Genomic DNA, 18606 nt, shown 5'->3' on the forward strand with positions numbered 1-18606 from the left:
CAAGGTAGCAGTTCCCCTTGTTTTCTCCCCTACCTTTTGGAAGATAAAGTTGTCAGCAAGAGAGGATAAGCATTTCCTTGACATGTTAGTTTTGCCTGAGAGAGATTCCCAACAAATGTCTGGATAGTTGAAATCTCCCATGACAACTATGTCATATTTTTTGGTGAACTTGGCCATTTGATGCATAAAGAGTTCATCCATATCTTCAGCTTGCACAGGCGGCCTGTAGTAAATGCCTACAATGGTGTCCTTTCCATTGTTCTGTCCTTGTATTCTTACCCAAACAGTTTCCACAGAACTCCCAGTCTCTGAAGCTTCAATCTCTGTGCAGATATACGCGTTTCTAACATACAATGCGACACCTCCTCCTCGTTTATCAAGTCTGTTTCTTGCAAATAAGTTGTATCCTTCTAGTCTTGTATTCCAATCATGTGTATTGTCCCACCAAGTTTCAGTGATTCCAATGACATCATATTTATTTTCCTGTGTTAGTAGTTCCAATTCTCCTTGTTTGTTGCCCATGCTTTGTGCATTAGTATAGAAACATTTTAGTTTGTGATTGGTTTCTCTTTCTCCAATATTTTTATTAATTAGATTCTTTCGTCTTTGTTCTTCCTTTCCACTTCTAATAGCAGAGTTCTCAATAGCATTTGTCAGGTGTATGGCTTTTTCTGGTCTTTTGCTTCCCTTCCCATGTTGTTCTAGTTTAAAGCTCTCCTTACAAGTGTAGCAAGGCGACTTCCAAATACATGCTTTCCAGTCTTCGTAAGGTGCACCCCATCTCTAGCAAGTAGTCCATCATATAAGTAATTCACTCCGTGATCCAGAAATCCAAATCTTTGCTGACGGCACCATCGACGTAGCCAGTGGAATCTTATTCCACCTCCTTGTTCCATGGCCATCCACTGGTAGGATGGAAGAGAAGACCACTGTGAGCACATTGTTAGCCGCCACCAGCTTTCTGTAGCTGCTGGTCTTTCACGCGTGCTGTTACTAAAGTGAATGAATATTCACGGAATTCCACACCTATGGGAGTGGAGAGCCGTGAATATTCATTGCCTTAAGCAGTGGGCACACGTGCAACGTTTGGCAGCTGCAGAAAGCCAGCTGCTGTGGCAAACAGCGTGTCTGCTATTAAAAAGAAATAAATATTCGCTGCTCTCCATGCCCATGGGCGTAAAAAGCAGTGAATATTCATTTCTCTTTAGCAGAGGGCACAGGAGTTAGCTGCAGATACCGGCTCCTGCCTCCTCTGACCCGCTGCTCTGCCACTGCTGCTCCCCTACCTCCCCACCACTGCTAGAGCAGGTACATCCGGACTATAACACCCCCCCCTTTTTTCTCCACATTTTCAGTGGAAAAAGTGTGTCTTATAGTCCAAAAAATGCGGATTTTCATAGAATTTGCATCAGTTTTGCCGCTGATATCTTTTCTCATTATATTTTGAATATTAAATAATGGCGGCTTCAAAGCAGAAGTTGCCTGAAGAATGGTCAGATCACTTCTTTTAGCTGCTTTGTGGCTACCAAAGCCTGAAGCTATAACAAAACATAAAGAAGATGGAACATATGCACAGCAAGTTGTTTTGACTTTACAGTGCATATGTTCATTACTTTTAATGTTTATTAACATTTATTGAGCACTTTTTCAGACAGGTCTCAGTCGGAATTTTAGCAAAAAAAACCCCACATTGGTAATAATACTTGTGAACACAGCCTTAGAATCCAGAGGTGACAATTGTGCTGTGCATGGAATTGTGTCATATATTGTTACTTTGTTTGCCTTTATATTGTCGCTCAGTTTGCACTGATAGATAAATCCTATGAGAACTATTTTTTTTTGACCTTAGTGAACCATATTTGAATGGAAACATATACAGTTGTGCTCAAAAGTTTACATACCCTGGCAGAATTTTTGCTTTCTTGGCCTTTTTCAGAGAATATGAATTATATAACACCACCAGCACATGGCCAGCATACCCAACGCTAAATACAGGGTACGCTGATCACATGCAGTGCCATGCGATCATAGGAGGAGCTGACCGGAGGAGGCACGGCCGGGGGCAGAGCTTAGCGGCGGCCCTGCGCTGCGCCTCCAAACGCTAGTAGTAGCCTTAGAAAACATGCACTTAAAAAACTTCACATCCCAGCTAATAAAAAAAAAAAAAAAAAAAAAATTGCCCTTGCGCTGGAAGGAGGCTAATATGTGCAATAGATGAGAAATAGTGTGGCACTTCCAGATAGCTATAATACTATACAGCTCCAATGGCTATTAGTATACAGCTATAGTAGCTGATAATCTAACCTGCTGTTGCTTCGTTCCAACTTCTTGTCGTGGAGACCCTGGCTGTTGCTGCAGGTGCCGATGTATTGGTGCCAGGAGGGGATACAAAGCTCCGGGAGTCATGGACCAACCACGCAGAGACAGGGCAGCCCCGACCAATGGCATCTCTGGTTGCATGGCAGGAAAAAAGATGGCTGACAGAGGCTGACCGGCGTGTGACGTCGCTATATTACGGAGTGCGCGAGAGGCCAAAAGAGCAACCAGTGCTTTTCGGGGAATACACGGTTCCCCTTCCTCAGGATTTTACACACAGAATCCTAAGTTTGCCTGCAGCTTAATATCCTTGCTTTGGGTGCAACCTCTGTCACTTAGGGCACCAGTGTTATTGCCAATTTTTAGATCACATGATCTTAACATCACACAGGTTCTATCAGGATTCTGCAGGTGGAGATACGGTGGACCCCCTCCCACCCTCTCTTTGGAGGTCCACTAAAACCAGCCCATAACATCACTTAACCCTCTCAACACATAGTGTGCTGGAGGAAAACTATTTTGGTTTTACATCACAGATGCTAATATGCACTGTATCAGTGACCCTGTCAATATATATATTATATAGCAAAAATTTTAGAAGAAAACTAGAGGAGACAAACCCCAAAAGACTTTCAGTTGTAATTGCAGCGAAAGATGCCCCTACCTCGCTACCTTTGACACTGGAGAGATCACCAATCACGCTGCCACCAATTGTCACATGACAACACTGGGGATATCACGCAGATGCCACTGCTGCCATCATTTGTCAAAGATCACAACTAGGGGAGTCACGCTAAACAACCCTGCTGTTACCTTGAAAAAAACTATAAAGACCTAAGGAGCATGGAGCCATAAATATGTTATAATAATTTTCATTTGTACATAAAGAGAAAGAATAAATATATACAATATTAAAAATTGGAGATATAGGACAGAGGTACATCAAACCAAGGGTATGGTATGCAAAAAAATATTTTTCAAGGGATAATCAGAATTCTACATTTAAATTAGGATTTTCACCCATGGAGTCTAAATAATGATAAAACAAAATGTGCAATATGTACCTCAAGGATATGTAAGTGCACTGATACCAGTGCTACTATGGTGTGTAAGGAGTAGATTAGTCACAGAGTGGGATTCAGCGGGTTGTCCCCGGTTCGGTGGAACCGGTTGTTAAAAAAGCAGCCGGTTCCCCGAACCGGGGAGATTCACAGCCGCGATCCGGTACTTTGATGTTCCTGCAGCAGCCGACAAGGAGCAGGAGTAGAGGAGGACTCTTGCTCTGCTTCCTAGTCCCACCCGCCGCGCCGGATACCGCGCACTGATACGTGCAGCTGGCCAGCCGCAGGGACTGAGCACACCCCGCCGGACCCCAGCGGCCCCCGCGCACTGATACTAACCAGGACGAACCGTGCGCCGCTACCCAGTGTGAGCTGCGCGTGGTCTGCGGCCTGCCTTCCTAGTCACCCCGGGCCCGGCCTGCCATCTTCATCATCCTGGACTGGTCACACCGGTGCTGCTGTGTCAGGTCAGTATGTGCTGCTGCTGCCTAATGGGGACCTGCTGTGCTGCCTAATGGGGACATGTGCTGGCTGCATATTGGGGACCTGTCCTGCCTAATGGGGACCTGTCCTGCCTAATGGGGACGTGTGCTGCATATTGGGGACGTGTGCTGCCTAATGGGGATGTGTGCTGCCTAATGGGGACATGTGCTGCATATTGGGGACATGTGCTGCATATTGGGGACATGTGCTGCCTAATGGGGACATGTGCTGCCTAAAGGGGATGTGTGCTGCCTAATGGGGACATGTGCTGCATATTGGGGACCTGTGCTGCATATTGGGGACATGTGCTGCATATTGGGGACCTGTGCTGCATATTGGGGACATGTGCTGCCTAATGGGGACGTGTGCTGCCTAATGGGGACGTGTGCTGCATATTGGGGACCTGTGCTGCATATTGGGGACCTGTGCTGCATATTGGGGACATGTGCTGCATATTGGGGACCTGTGCTGCATATTGGGGACCTGTGCTGCATATTGGTGACATGTGCTGCATATTGGGGACATGTGCTGCCTAATGGGGACATGTGCTGCCTAATGGGGACGTGTGCTGCCTAATGGGGACGTGTGCTGCATATTGGGGACCTGTGCTGCCTAATGGGGATGTGTGCTGCCTAATGGGGACGTGTGCTGCATATTGGGGACATGTGCTGCATATTGGGGACCTGTTCTGCCTAATGGGGACCTGTGCTGTCTAATGGGGTCCTGTGCTGCCTATTGGGGATGTGTGCTGCCTAATGGGGATGTGTGCTGCCTAATGGGGATGTGTGCTGCATATTGGGGACCTGTGCTGCCTAATGGGGATGTGTGCTGCATATTGGTGACCTGTGCTGCCTATTGGGGACGTGTGCTGCCTAATGGTGACGTGTGCTGCCTATTGGGGACCTGTGCTGCCTATTGGGGACCTGTGCTGCCTCTAGGGAACAATGCTGCCTATTGGGGACCTGTGCTGCCTATTGGGGACCTGTGCTGCCTTTTGGGGACCTGTGCTGCCTTTTGGGGATCTGTGCTGCCTATAGGGAACAATGCTGCCTATTGGGGACCAGTGCCTGCCTATTGGGGACCAGTGCCTGCCTATTGGGGACCTGTGCTGCCTATTTGGGAACAATGCTGCCTATTAGGGACCTATGCTGTCTGTTAGGGACCTGTGCTGCCTATTGGGGACCTGTGCTGCCTTTTCGGGACCTGTGCACTGTTCTGATCTCATTCCAATTTATTATTTTTTTTTAACTGTTTGACTGCGCCCCTACTTGTATATGTTTGAGGAAAAGGTGCGTGTAAATGGGTGTGGCTTAAAAAAATGGGTGTGGCTTAAAAATGGGTGTGGCTTTCCTACACACAAACACAGAACCTGTTGTTAAAAATTTGAATCCCACCACTGGATGGAGGCAATCCAACTGAAAACATCTGGCTAACATGGATCAAGCCTACACAGTGATGTATCTTCATTAACATTGACCAAATGGACAACAAAGTTTAGTCAAAATAGCACATGCTCCCTGCATGACACAAGTCTTTAGTTTGATCGTGCACCGTGTTTGAAACAAATATTCGAGCTTGAACAAGGTATTTCTTGTGGTCAGAAGAGTATATGATCATTTTAACTGTTCTTGCATGGAGAAAAACAGCCTCCAGGATTTGCAGAGACAGAGTGGTGTGACAGAGCACAGCCTAATTTGCAATGTTGCAATGTGATGGAATTTAATGCTGCATATGTTGGAGCGTGAAACACAGAAAAACACAATAAAACGTGTACAAATACTCTCTTGTAAAAAAGTAATATTAAACAGCAAGTGCTAATAAAAAGACGATAAAAAACAGGGTATTTGGTTGATATGTTTTTTGCAAAAGATGTATACTAAGCTGCTCTACCAAACGTCAAGGTAACCCGTGTCAGCGCAGTCATTAATTGATGTATTTAAAAACCTGATCATGTGTATAGTACCTATATGAGCAGGATTCAGACAGGTGATGGCCGATGTGGACACAATGCAGAGAATGGCTTATATGTGCATGGCCCACAAGGGAGGGGTGGAAACCTTCCTAATCTTGTAAAAACAAGAAACCAATTAAATGCAAACACATGGGCCATGCACACAGTGAACAAGTCTGTAGGACAATGTTCACACCACCAAAACACTGAAACACGGAAAAACAATTGGTTTCTTGTTTTTACAAGATTTTACTAGCATTTGCTGTTTATTGTTACTTTTTTACAACAGAATATTTTTACACGTTTTATTTTGTTTTTCTGTTTTTCAGTCTTTTGGTGGTGTGAATATTGTCCTACAGACTTGTTCACTGTGTGCATGGCCCATGTGTTTGCATATGTTGGAGCGTACATACAAGCATCATATGTTGGAGTGTCCATAGAAACATCATATGTTGGTGATTGATTATATCATGCAGCAGAGAAATTGTAACTGTGGTACTTTGAGATCTGCTTTTGGCAGCTGATAAGGGATGTTTATTACTGAGACCCTTCAAAGAGGCTACAAAATCAATTAGTAGAGTTAACTGTTACGTCAACGATAAAATTCCCCTCAAAATTATACTGAAAAAAAACCCATAAGATGGTGGAAGAATATCAACGTCTAAAACTTTCCCTGCCACCCTAAATATCATATTTTTGAGGCTTTCTTTAGGCCTTTAATATTTTTAGGTATTTTATTGCTGCCAAAAATTGTTTTTTTTTCACAGCCTTATAAATAAGCCTTTGCTTCCATGATTACTTATTTCCCATCTTTTTTCTTTTTTTGTTGAAAATTAGAATTTTTGCGAGCATTGACTGGTGTGAATTTCCCTGTACAGGATTGAGCACAAAAGGCTAAAATTAAAAAATAAAACATAGTAACATAGTTATTAAGGTTGGAGGAAGACTTTAAGTCCATCTAGTTCAACCCATATCCTATCATACCTTGCCCTAACATGTTGATCCAGAGGAAAAAAAAACCCCATGTGGCAAACAGTAAGCTCCACATTGGGGAAAAAAATTCCTTCCCGACTCCACATACGGCAATCAGACTAGTACCTGTATGTGACAGCTGACACCCCACAGCAATGCCCATGATCGATGCTATCACTGATCGTGGGCATGTAACCCCTCTGACACCTCTGTCAGTAGTGACAGCGGCATAGAGAAGCATTGCGCAGAGAGAGGGCTCCGTGCGCGCTCCCACCAGAACAACGTGATGTTATCGCATTGTTCTGGTGGTCTCCCTGGAGACCCCTGGCACCAAGATGGCCACTGGGGCCTTCCGGATCCTGCAGGGAAGGTGGCTTGTGAGCGCCGGCATGTCTCTTTCCCTGCCTGTCAGATCCTGATCTGATATTCTGCAGTGCAGTGTCAGATCAGCGATCTGATATAATATAGTAATGTCCCATCCTGGGACAATGTAATAAAGTTTAAAAAAAAATTATAAGGTGTAAAAATGTTTTTTTTTAAAAATCCCCAAATAAAGGTTAAAATAATATTTTACCAATAAATATATTTATTTATGCAAATTAAAAAAAAATAATAAAAGTACACATATTTGGTATTGCTGCGTCCGTAACGACCCGCTCTATAAAACTGTTCTACTAGTTAACCCCTTCAGTGAACAAGGAAGAAGCTGGCGGCGAAACGCGCGTTGGGGTGAGGCGATGCCACGAGCATCTACTTATATTAGCAGTAAATATATTCCACTACTTACCTGTGTTACTGGCTAGATTGTGGGCTCTATATTAGTTTCCAACGAGTCTTTATTCTATTTAGTGTTTCCATGTGTTACCATACACTGGAATTCTTTGGTAATTATAGTCTTATTTTGGAGTCTTGTAATTAATAGCCGCATACTGGCATTCAGGTGTTATATTTAGCATTCAGCAATACCTCTTTATTGAACATAAACTGGGCTTCATTATAACTTGTACTTGGGCATTGTGGGCATTTAATTTGTGTCACATTAGATACTATTATTAGCTCATTTTTGAGCATCATATCTAATTTATAAAGCTCAAAGTGTGTATGTATGTATGTGTGTGTGTATGTCCGGGATAGGCATCCGCACCGTCGCAGCTACAGCCACAAAATTTGGCACAGTCACACGTCTGGATCCCGAGAGCGTCCTAAGCTATGTTGCGAGGCGAAATTTTAACCCCGCGCGTTCCAATTCACCAAACAATTTTGCCCCATCTACATAATGGGGAAAAAGTGTGTGCGTGTCAAGCCCCGCCCCTCATTATGATGTCATAATGCCCCTATCTACATAATGGGGAAACAGTGTGTGCGTGTCAAGCCCCGCCCCTCATTATGATGCCATAATGGTTGCCATGGCGATGCTGATTCATCATAGGTTGCAAGCCCCGCCGCTGATTATGATGTCATAATGGTTGACTATGGGATGGAGGATGTGTGATGGGTATATGGGCACTGGACTATGGGATGGAGGATATGTATGACGGGTATATGCGCATGGGACTATGGGATGGCGGATATGTATATGGTCACGGGACTATGGGATGGAGGATGTGTGATGGGTATATAGGCACTGGACTATGGGATGGAGGATATATATGACGGGTATATGGGCACTCAACTATGGGATGGCGAATATGTATGATGGGTATATGGGCATGGGACTGTGGGATGGAGAATATGTATGATGGGTATATGGGCATGGGACTATGGGATGGAGGATGTGTGATGGGTATATGGGCACTCGATTATGGGATGGAGGATATGTATGATGGGTATATGGGCACAGGCCTATGGGATGGAGGATATGTATGATGGGTATATGGGTACGGGACTATGGGATGGAGGATATGTATGATGGGTGTATGGGCATGGGACTATGAGATGGAGGATGTGTGATGGTTATATGGGCATGGGACTATGGGATAGACGATGTGTAATGGGTATATGGGCACGGGACTATGGGATGGAGGATAATTATAATTTGTTATAACTAACCACAGTTAGTTACTATGCCCGGGCAGCGCTGGGCTCTTCAGCTAGTATTTATATATTAATGCACTTTGTTTTTATTGTGAGGAATGCCGCTTTTTGTCTGCCTATAGTTTGATAACATTGTCCATCTTTATGTCTTATTTTGTCATATTGTGTGCTCTAGCGTCTCCTATACCGCATTTTGCTTTTTTAATTGTATGGATTTTATTGGATATATAAAATAAAAATTGTTTTTTATATTTGGGTTCTCTTCATTTTTTTCCTATGTATTAGCATATGGGAATTGTTGTTATGATATAAAAAAAGCAATTCCTGAATTGCTGGTTTTTGTTCATTTTGTCTCCCAAAAATTGAAATCGAAACCGATCAAAAAACGTCATGTGCCCGAAAATGGTACCAATAAAAAACGTCAGCTCATCCAGCAAAAACCAAGCCACCACATGACTCTGTTGGCTGAAATATAAAAATATTATACAGTATCTCTCAAAATATGGTGACACAAAAACTAGTTTTCTCAATAAAAAGCGTCATTTAGTGTGTGACAGCAGCCAAACATAAAACCCGATATAAATCTGGTATCGCTGTAATCACACGACACAAAGAATAACATCGTCTAATCACTTATACCGCACGAGGAACGTCATAAAAAGTAAATAAAACCAATTCTTCACATGCTGTTAATTTTTTTCATTCTACCTCCAAAAGACCCCAGTAAGGCTTGGTGCACATTTATCCTGCGCTCTGCGCTGAGCGCTTACACTGGGGTTTCCGTGTAAATCTCTGAAATACGTGATTCAGTCAGAACCCCCGGTGGAAAATTCCGTATAATGAGGCAGATGGAGGCATTGTGGGTGCCATAGGACCTTTGATTCGACGGTGTCTGTCTTTTTATGATTACATAAGGGTCATCGTCCACAGTTTTGTGCACTTCTGAAAAGAAGGAAACCATGGAACAGAGGCAAGATGGAGTCCATAGTAACTCTCCTGCCTCATTATAGTGAATCGTTCTCTCTGGAGTTCATCTGAATCACGTCACTCAGAGATTTAGGTGGAAACCCCAAAGTAAGTGGTCAGCGTAGAGTGCAGGATAACTGATCCCAAACATTATGTAAAATGTTCCCAATAAAAGCTTCCACTCAATCCACAAAAAGCAAGTCTCCACTCAGATCTGTCATCTGTTAACTGAGCAGGGTGAAACGTGCGCATCGGGGCAGAGGGATGGGAATCAGATAGACCATTTGCACATTACCAGGATCCAGGTAAAGGAGTATTGTGTCCCTATTGATGATGGAATTTGATTTTATCTATCTGCTTTAAGTTTATAGTAGTGGCAGTACTAATGTGATTGTCCCTGTACTTCAATCTTGTATGGGATTTATTCTCTTTCTATATGAACTGTTTGCAAAATGGCTGAAAGGCACATGTGCTTAATAAATTAAGCTGTTTGAGCTAATGACTATGCATAGTGCCATGATGCCTCTCAGCTATTGTAGACTCATGAATTGTTATGAAGATATTCATTGATTGGAGACTTCAGTATTGATATAGCTGGCACATGCATATATTTTAAAATCTTTTGATGACATTAGTTCTTAGTTTATTTTACTATTTTAAGCACTTGGCACTTTTGTAGCATGATCATTACTGTACTCCTTTGATAATTTCTTAGTACAATAGTGAGTGTTTTCATGAATTTAATTATTTGAGCATATTACAAATGGGGACATAGTCTTACCTTTGCTATGTAGCAGCTATTAATTTTCGATTCCCTTATCCCCCTTTTTTTCTGTTCTTGCATTTTCTTGAATTTTTCTTGTTCAATTTTATAATATTATTAGTAAAATTTAAAATTTAAATTAAATGTTTTTTTCTATGAGCACCCTGTTTTTTCTTAGGTCACACTTATACCTGGGAATTTTTTGTTAATTATTGTACAGAAGGCAGAGAGCGTGCACCTATAATTATAGGGATTTTATAATTTACCAGAACTTTGAAATTGGATAAATATCTGTTAACAGAAATATAGGGGGCTTCCATGTTACTGGTGGTAGCACAAAGGCTCTTGAAAAATGAAATGGCTCCTCACCCGCCAAAAGAATGTTTAGAATTGAGAGTCCTCAGTGGTTGATACCTTTTAATGGCTAACTGAAAAGATGGTAACACATTGCAAGCTTTTGAGACTACTCAGGTCTCTTTATCTTGGTGGTAAAAATGAAAATAATTTTTTCTTCACTGCCCAATGGTATAAACGTTTGTGACACACCTGTGGTGTCAATATAATCACTGCACCCCTAGTTTAATTCATTGATAAGTTTAATTGGTAAAATGGGGTCACTTATGGGGGTTTCTGCTATTTTTGCTACTCAGGGGCTCTGTCAATGTAACACTGCACCCTCAAACAAGAGCAGCAAAATCTGCACTGTAATATGGCGCTACTTCCCTTCTGAGCTTTGCACTGCGCCTCAAAAGTAGTTTTCAACCACATATGGGGCATCGGTGGACTCAGGAGAAATTGCACAACAAACTTTGGTGTCCATTTTCTCCTTTTGCCCTTGTGAAAATACTGTACAAAATTTTTAGCTTAAAAAAGATTTTTGTGGAAAAAATGTGATTTTTTATTTTCATGGCTTAACGTTAAGAACTTCTGTGAAGCATCTGTGGGTTCAAGGTGCTCAATACACATCTAGGTAAGGTCCCAAAGGGGTCTAATTTCCAAAATGGTGTCACTTGTGGGGATTTCCACTGTTTAGGTACATGAAAGGCTCTTCAAATGCGACATGGCCTCCACTAATTATTCCATCAAATCTTGCATTCCAAAAGTCAAATAGCGTTCCTTCCCTTCCAAGCCCTGCCGTGCGCCCAAACAGTTGTTTTCCTCCACATTTTGGGCATCGGCGTACTCAGGAGAAATTGCACGAATTGTATGGCACAATTTCTCCTATTTCCCTTATGTAAATGCAAAATTTGGAGCTAAAATGATTTATTTCGGATAAATGTGATTTTTTATTTTATTTTCACAGCTTGTTATAAACTTCTGTGAAGCGCTACTTCCCTTCTGAGCTTTGCACTGTACCTCAAAAGTAGTTTTTGACCACATATGGGGTATCAGTGAACTGAGGAGAAATTGCAAAACAAACTTTGGGGTCCATTTTCTCCTTTTGCCCTTGTGAAAATACAAAATTTGTAGCTAAAAGATTTTTGTGCAAAAAATGTGATTTTTTTTATTTTCATGGCTTAACGTTATAAACTTCTGTGAAGCACCTGTGGGTTCAAAGTGCTCAATACACATCTAAATAAGTTACTTATCAGCATGCTCAGGAGAAATTTCACAACAAAATGTATGGTCCATATTCTCTTATTATCCTTGCGAAAGTAAAAAAAAAATAGGTCTAAAGGAATATTTTTGTGAAAGAAAACTAAATGTTTATTTTTTCCTTCCACATTCCAAAAATTCCTGTGAAGCACCTGAAGGGTTAATAAACTTCCTAAATGTGGTTTTAAGTACCTTGAAGGGTTCAGTTTTTATAATGGTGTCATTTTGGGGTATTTTCTGTCATATAGGCCCCTCAAAGTCGCTTAAAATGTGAGGTGATCCCTAAAAAAATGGTTTTGCAAATTTTGTTGTAAAAATGAGAAATCGCTGGTCAACTTTTAACCCTTATAAGTTCCTAACAAAAAAAGTGTTCAAAATTGTGCTGATGTAAAGTAGACATGTGGTTAATGTTATTTATTAACTATTTTGTACGATATGACTCTCTGATTTAAAGGCATAAAAATTAAAAGTTTGAAAATTGTGAAATTTTCAAAATTTTTGCCAGATTTTCATAAATAAATGCATGTTACATCAAAGAAATTTTACCACTCTCATAAAGTACAATATGTCATGACAAAACCTTCTCAGAATCACCAGAATCCGTTGAAGTGTTCCATAGTTATTACCTCATAAAGTGACAGTGGTCAGAATTGTAAAAATTGGCTCGGTCATCACGGTGAAAACAGGCTTCATCTCAAAGGGGTTAAACAATCTGTTTGCTGCCATTGGTGACCTGGTTATCCATAGCCACATATATTGAGAACACTTGAAAAGGTTTGTATACAGTCTGAGGAGACGCCGTAGTGTTATACTGATCTTTTTTAGGGCAATTGGAGGCCCTGGAGACATTCTATTTGTGATTGATAATTTTGTCTCAAATTGAATTCTCTGGGAAACCTGGTAAAGTTAGAAAATTAATCGCTGATAGTTGTGGACTGGTTAAAATAACCCACAATTTTACCATCATTTGCAGCCACTTGTCAGCATAAACCATGAACTATTCATTAGATTTAACTGTACAATATAATGCTGAATAAACTGTCACAACTTTACCATGAATCACCGATAGCTCTGTTAATATGTATTCTAAAAGGTACCATCTAGGACCTGTAATATAATTCAGAGAAAGTTATATATCCAAGTACATCCCAATGTTAGCGTTAATGAATTATGAATTACAAAACATACTTTCCCACTATTAAGGTTTACATAATACATATTTGTCATTCCATAGTATCTCAAAGCATGAACAACTCAAAAGGAACAGCTACCTCATCTGTGGTGGATAGAACAGCTGGAAGTACCAACACTTCACTCCAAAATTCTGTATCACCTGCAGGATCGGGTAATATATATATATACAGTACATTATGGCTGATATTTTATGTTAAAATATATACATTTCATTCTCAGATATTTTATCTGCTTGCGTGCATCCAGCTCCCATTAGATGCCTTTGTGTTTAGTGTGAAATGACTTGGCCGGTAAGGAAAGCCAAATGCTATTAATATTATTTTATTTTAATAGCCATTTAGAACCAGAATGGATTAATTACCAGAAAGGACAGGAAGGAGATTTTACCTGCATAAGGTCATTTTAAAAGGGTTGTTTTTTTCACGAAACCCTTAATATGGTATAAAATAAGCTAATAAACACCTCAACTTTCCCTCCCCACTCCAGTGCTACCAGTTCCTGGAGCTGCTCCTCTTATACCATCCTAGATCTTTGGTTAAAATTGAAATAACCTAAAATGCTTTTTTAGACATTTGACTGATATTTCTGTGGACTTTGATTATTTACATCATATAATTTTTGGAGTTCTACCTCCCTGCTTTTTGTTTTGTGATTTCCTTAGCATCAAGAGGAGCAACAAATGTTACAACAGATGGAATTTCCCAGACCCATACACATCAGTCAACTGTCACCTGAACCTGATATTGACAGTTCTGGCTGACAGTCTAATGTGTATGGGGCAGCGGCCAACTGATGGTCGAGAGAGATGTTGATCACACATGTCTTATTTCTGACTACTGATCCCATTATTCTCCTTGAGATAAGCCCTCTGCTGTTGTGTTAGTTGGCAGATTTTTCATAGGGAACACAGGAGCGCTCGGCTGTGCAAGCTAAGTCGCTGATGGCTGTTGGCTGTATGATCGGCTAAAGAATCGTTCATCCAACAGCCATTTCATGGCTATGTCCGGCCTTAATATGAGAGAGTGTCAATTATTTGTTACTATTGTGTCAAAGATTCTTTTGTCTAGAGCAATTATTTCACCTGCAATACCTTTTGTAGTTTCATATACAATCAAGAATGCGACAGCTTCAACCATCACAAAACGGCCTTCGATCAGCAACACCACTAAAAAGAAGAGCCTATTTTCCATTCTGTGGTCACTAATATTCCCTGAACTAGCCCGCATAAACAATTCCTATCAGGGACTCTCAAAACTGGACAATGGACAATTGTTGATTTACAACCAAACTGGAATGATAGGTAAGAAAGAGAAAGAAACATTTACTACTCTTATAAGTGAGACACATTACTCCAAGATTGTTAAATTTCTTGTAAAGCTAGTCAGATAAGGAAATTACATGTGAACACCATCATTGGAACAGAGGCTCACATTTGCTAAGAAGATTTGTTATGGTCTTAAGGGCCCGTTACACATAGCGATATCGCTAGCAATATCGCTGTAACGTCACTGTTTTTGTGACTCAGCAGCGATATTGCTAGCGATATCGCTACATGTGATACTTACCTCCGACCGGCTCCCCCGCTTGCTATCGCTGATCGCGCGAGAACGTCCTGGACCATTTCTCATCGGGCGCATCCTGCTGGGCTTCCTGTGGCGCCGACGAGTGATGCGTGAACGCGGGCAGGAGGACGTCAGGATCGCCGCGTCTGACAGGTAAGTAGCGACCCCCGAACGCTGCTATGTCGCTGGTGAGATCTGCCTGTGTGGCAGCTCACTAGCGACCACTTAGTGATGCACCAGCGATCAATATCATTGTCGGGATCGCTGGTGCATCGCTTAGTGTAACGGTACCCTTACATTGCAGTGCTGAAGATAGCTGAAGTGATTTGAACCAAATTTATTAACAAGTACACAAAAGTCTAAATTTGTGATAGAAATGTGCACCTTTTTTCTCTAATTTGACTTTAATATCTCTTCTTCAGAACCAAATATGTCACTTTTCAAATTTCGAGAGTGGCTAAAATAGTTGCATGTTTTACAGCAAATTTTCCATCCATCCTGATGTGAAAAGTACAAAAACTGCTTAGCAAATATGGGTGATTTTGTAGACATACAATGGCTTGAGAAAGTAGTCACCCTCCTTGGCATTTTTCGTATTTTGCTACCTCAAAACCTGGAATTTCACTGTTTCTGGTTTTTTTTCCTTTTTTTTTGCTTTCTGTAATTGTCTTGTTGGAAGGTGAACCTACATCGCAGTCTCAAATCAATGACAGCCTGAAACAGGTTTTTCTGTGGAATATCTCTGTATTTCGCACCATCCATCTTCCCCTCGACTCGGACCATTTTCCCTGTCTCTGCTGCCAAAAAACATCCACACACCATGTTGCACTGTGGGGATGGTGTTTTTGGGGTGATGAGCTGTGTTGGTTAAGTGCCAGACCACAGCACCTTCCTCCATACATTTTGGGAATCCCTCACATTTCTTTTGGCAAGCTCAAAATGAGCCTTACATTTTTTTTTTGTATAAGTAAAGGCTTTTTTCTGCCCGCTCTTCCATAAAAGCCACCTCTATGGAGTGTAAGGCTTACTGTAGTCACATAGACAGATACCCCAGTTGGTGCTTGGGAACTCTGCATTTTTTTATAACCTTTCTTGTACTTCTCAACAACTTTGTCCCTGACTTGTTTGGTGATCTCCCTGGTCTTCCTGATGTTCTTGGATTAGTGGTGCCTCCTGCTTAATGGCATTGCAGCCTATGTGGCCTTTCAAAAAAAGGTGTGTATATACTGACAGACCATATGACACTTAGGTTGCACACAGGTGGACTTCCTTTTACTATGCATGTGACTTATGAAGGGAATTTCTTGCACCAGAAATTTTTTGGTGCTTTAATGTAAAAGGGGTGACTACATATGTACATACCAATTTTTGGTTATTTGAACCTATAAATTTAATTGATACCTATATTTTTCTTGCTTCCCTTCATCGACTTAGACTATTTATTGCTGATGCATGACACACAAATTGGATTGCAAAAATATTTAAACACAAGTTGTAATGTAAAAAAATAGGTAAAAAGACATAGGGGTTAATACTTTCTTAAGTCACTGTACTTGCATTGTTGTTTTACCAGATTTTGTGGAAAAAATATTCAAATTTTAATAACGCAAGCCAACAAAAAACAACAGATATTTGGATTTGTATTGGATAAAGATCATCAGGCTTCCTGATTTTGTGATTCTGAAAATAATTTCAATTAAAATGGCAATTTTAATATAAAAATAAGCCGTAATAAAGGTACAGTAATAGAAAATAATACAAAAATGACATTTTTGGGGACTGCGGCACAAAGTAGAGAAACATAAAATAAGTGCTGATCTAGTAATCTTGATTTTTACAAACGTTAGGAATACTTTAACCCCTTCATGACCTTCATGACCTTGCAATTTTCTATTTTTTAAAATGTGTATTTTTTAATTGTTTTATTTTTAATGGGGCAAAAGGAGGGTAAATTGAACTTTTATGTTTTTTTTATTTTTTCATATTTTTAACCTTTTCTTTCTCATTTTTACTCTATTTAGTCCCCTTTGTGCATCATCACTACTATGCAAAGCTAAAATCACAATCTTCTATGATCGCCAGCCAGGGGCTGACTTTTACAGGAGAATAGTAATGATAGGTATGGGGGACTTCAGAAGACCCCCAACCATCATGACAACCCATTGGCACCCTGTGATCACGTCACTGGCGCGACGCTGGGAGCATAGAATGATGCGCACCTTTGTCTGTTGGTGTGAAATACAGCTGTCAGAGATTGAGAGTGGGAATTAAAGGGGTTTTCCCATCTCCAAGATCCAATATCTAGTAAGTGTAATAATAGTAACATTAGCAAATATCTCTAATGAGAAATGTAGTATAGTTTTTCTGATTCGCTATGTATCTTTCCTCATGTGCAAGCATTGCAGAACCTTAGATATCTATGATTATAACCACTAGCAACTAGCTGTCACTTTATCAGTGGACGTAACCATGGATACCTAAGGTCCTGCAATGCCTGCACATGAGGAAAGGTTCATGGCGAATCAGAAAAACTGTACTACATTTTTAATTGAAGGTATTTGCTAATATTATTGCTACTAAATGGTGGCCCGATTCTAACGCATCGGGTATTCTAGAATACAGTATGTATACAGTTTATTCATGAAGATTTAATAATAATGCAATAATGCACCCCCCAATCCTGATATGCATGGTCCTCTCACCCCCCTATCCTGGAATGCATGGTCCCCTCACCCTCCCATCCTGGAATGCATGGTCCTCTCACCCCCCTATCCTGGTATGCATGGTCCTCTTACCCCCCTATCCTGGTATGCATGGTCCTCTTACCCCTCTTTCCTTGTAAGCATGGTCCCCTCACCCTCCTTTCCTGGTATGCATGGTCCCCCTCACCCCCTTTCCTGGTATGCATGGTCCCGTCACCCCCCTTTACTGGTACGCATGGTCACCATCACCCCCCTTTGCTGGTATGCATGGTCCCATCACCCCCCTTTCTTGGTATGCATGGTCCCCTCCCCCCCTTTGCTGGTATGTATGGTCACCCTCACCCCTCTTTCCTGGTATGCATGGGCCCCCTTACCCCCATTTCCTGGTATGCATGGTCCCCCTCACCCCCCTTTCCTGGTATGCATGGTCCCGTCACCCCCCCTTTGCTGGTATGTATGGTCACCCTCACCCCCCTTTCCTGGTATGCATGGTCCCCCTCATCACCCTTTCCTGGTATGCGTGGTCCCCCTCACCCACCTATCCTGGTATGCATGGTCCCCCTCACCTCCCTATCCTGGTATGCGTGGTCCCCTCAACCTCCTTTCCTGGTATGCATGGTCTCTGTTAAAATAAAAAATAGTTATATACTCACCTTCCGAAGGCCCCCGAGCTCCACTCCATGCTCCACGCGCTCGGCTTCTTCCGGTCCCAGTAATGCTTTGCGCGAAACACTGCTGATGACATCGCACTCTTGCGAGAGTGACGTCATCTCCGGCCCTTCGCGCAAAGCATTACTGGGACCCGAAGGTGCCGGGTGCGTGGAGCATGGAGTGGAGCTCGGGGGCAGTCAGGAGGTGAGTATATAACTATTTTAATTCCATTTTTTACATATTCTCACCTTCCGACGGCCTCCGATCTCCTTTCCACGCACCTGGCCTTGCGGTCCCAGTAATGCTTTGCGGCTTAGACCGCTGATGACGTCGCGCTGTTGCGAGAGTGACATCA

The 18606-nt window shown here is 41.7% G+C and overlaps 1 protein-coding gene across 1 annotated transcript in view; it reads left to right on the forward strand.

Moving 5' to 3' along the window:
- The window catches only part of LOC141100756 (uncharacterized), a 41062-nt gene extending 25698 nt beyond the window's left edge, over window positions 1–15364 (forward strand). Inside the window, exons 6-8 of the mRNA XM_073589440.1 lie at window positions 13377–13487; window positions 14436–14636; window positions 15321–15364. Of these exons, the coding sequence (XP_073445541.1) occupies window positions 13377–13487; window positions 14436–14636; window positions 15321–15364 (356 nt within the window). The remainder of the gene's footprint in view (window positions 1–13376; window positions 13488–14435; window positions 14637–15320) is intronic.
- Window positions 15365–18606: the final 3242 nt, after the last annotated feature.

The sequence above is a fragment of the Dendrobates tinctorius genome, unplaced genomic scaffold (assembly GCF_039654945.1).
Source record: "Dendrobates tinctorius isolate UK_male_01 unplaced genomic scaffold, ASM3965494v1 ptg000107l, whole genome shotgun sequence".
In the NCBI taxonomy this organism is placed as follows: Eukaryota; Metazoa; Chordata; class Amphibia; order Anura; family Dendrobatidae; genus Dendrobates; species Dendrobates tinctorius.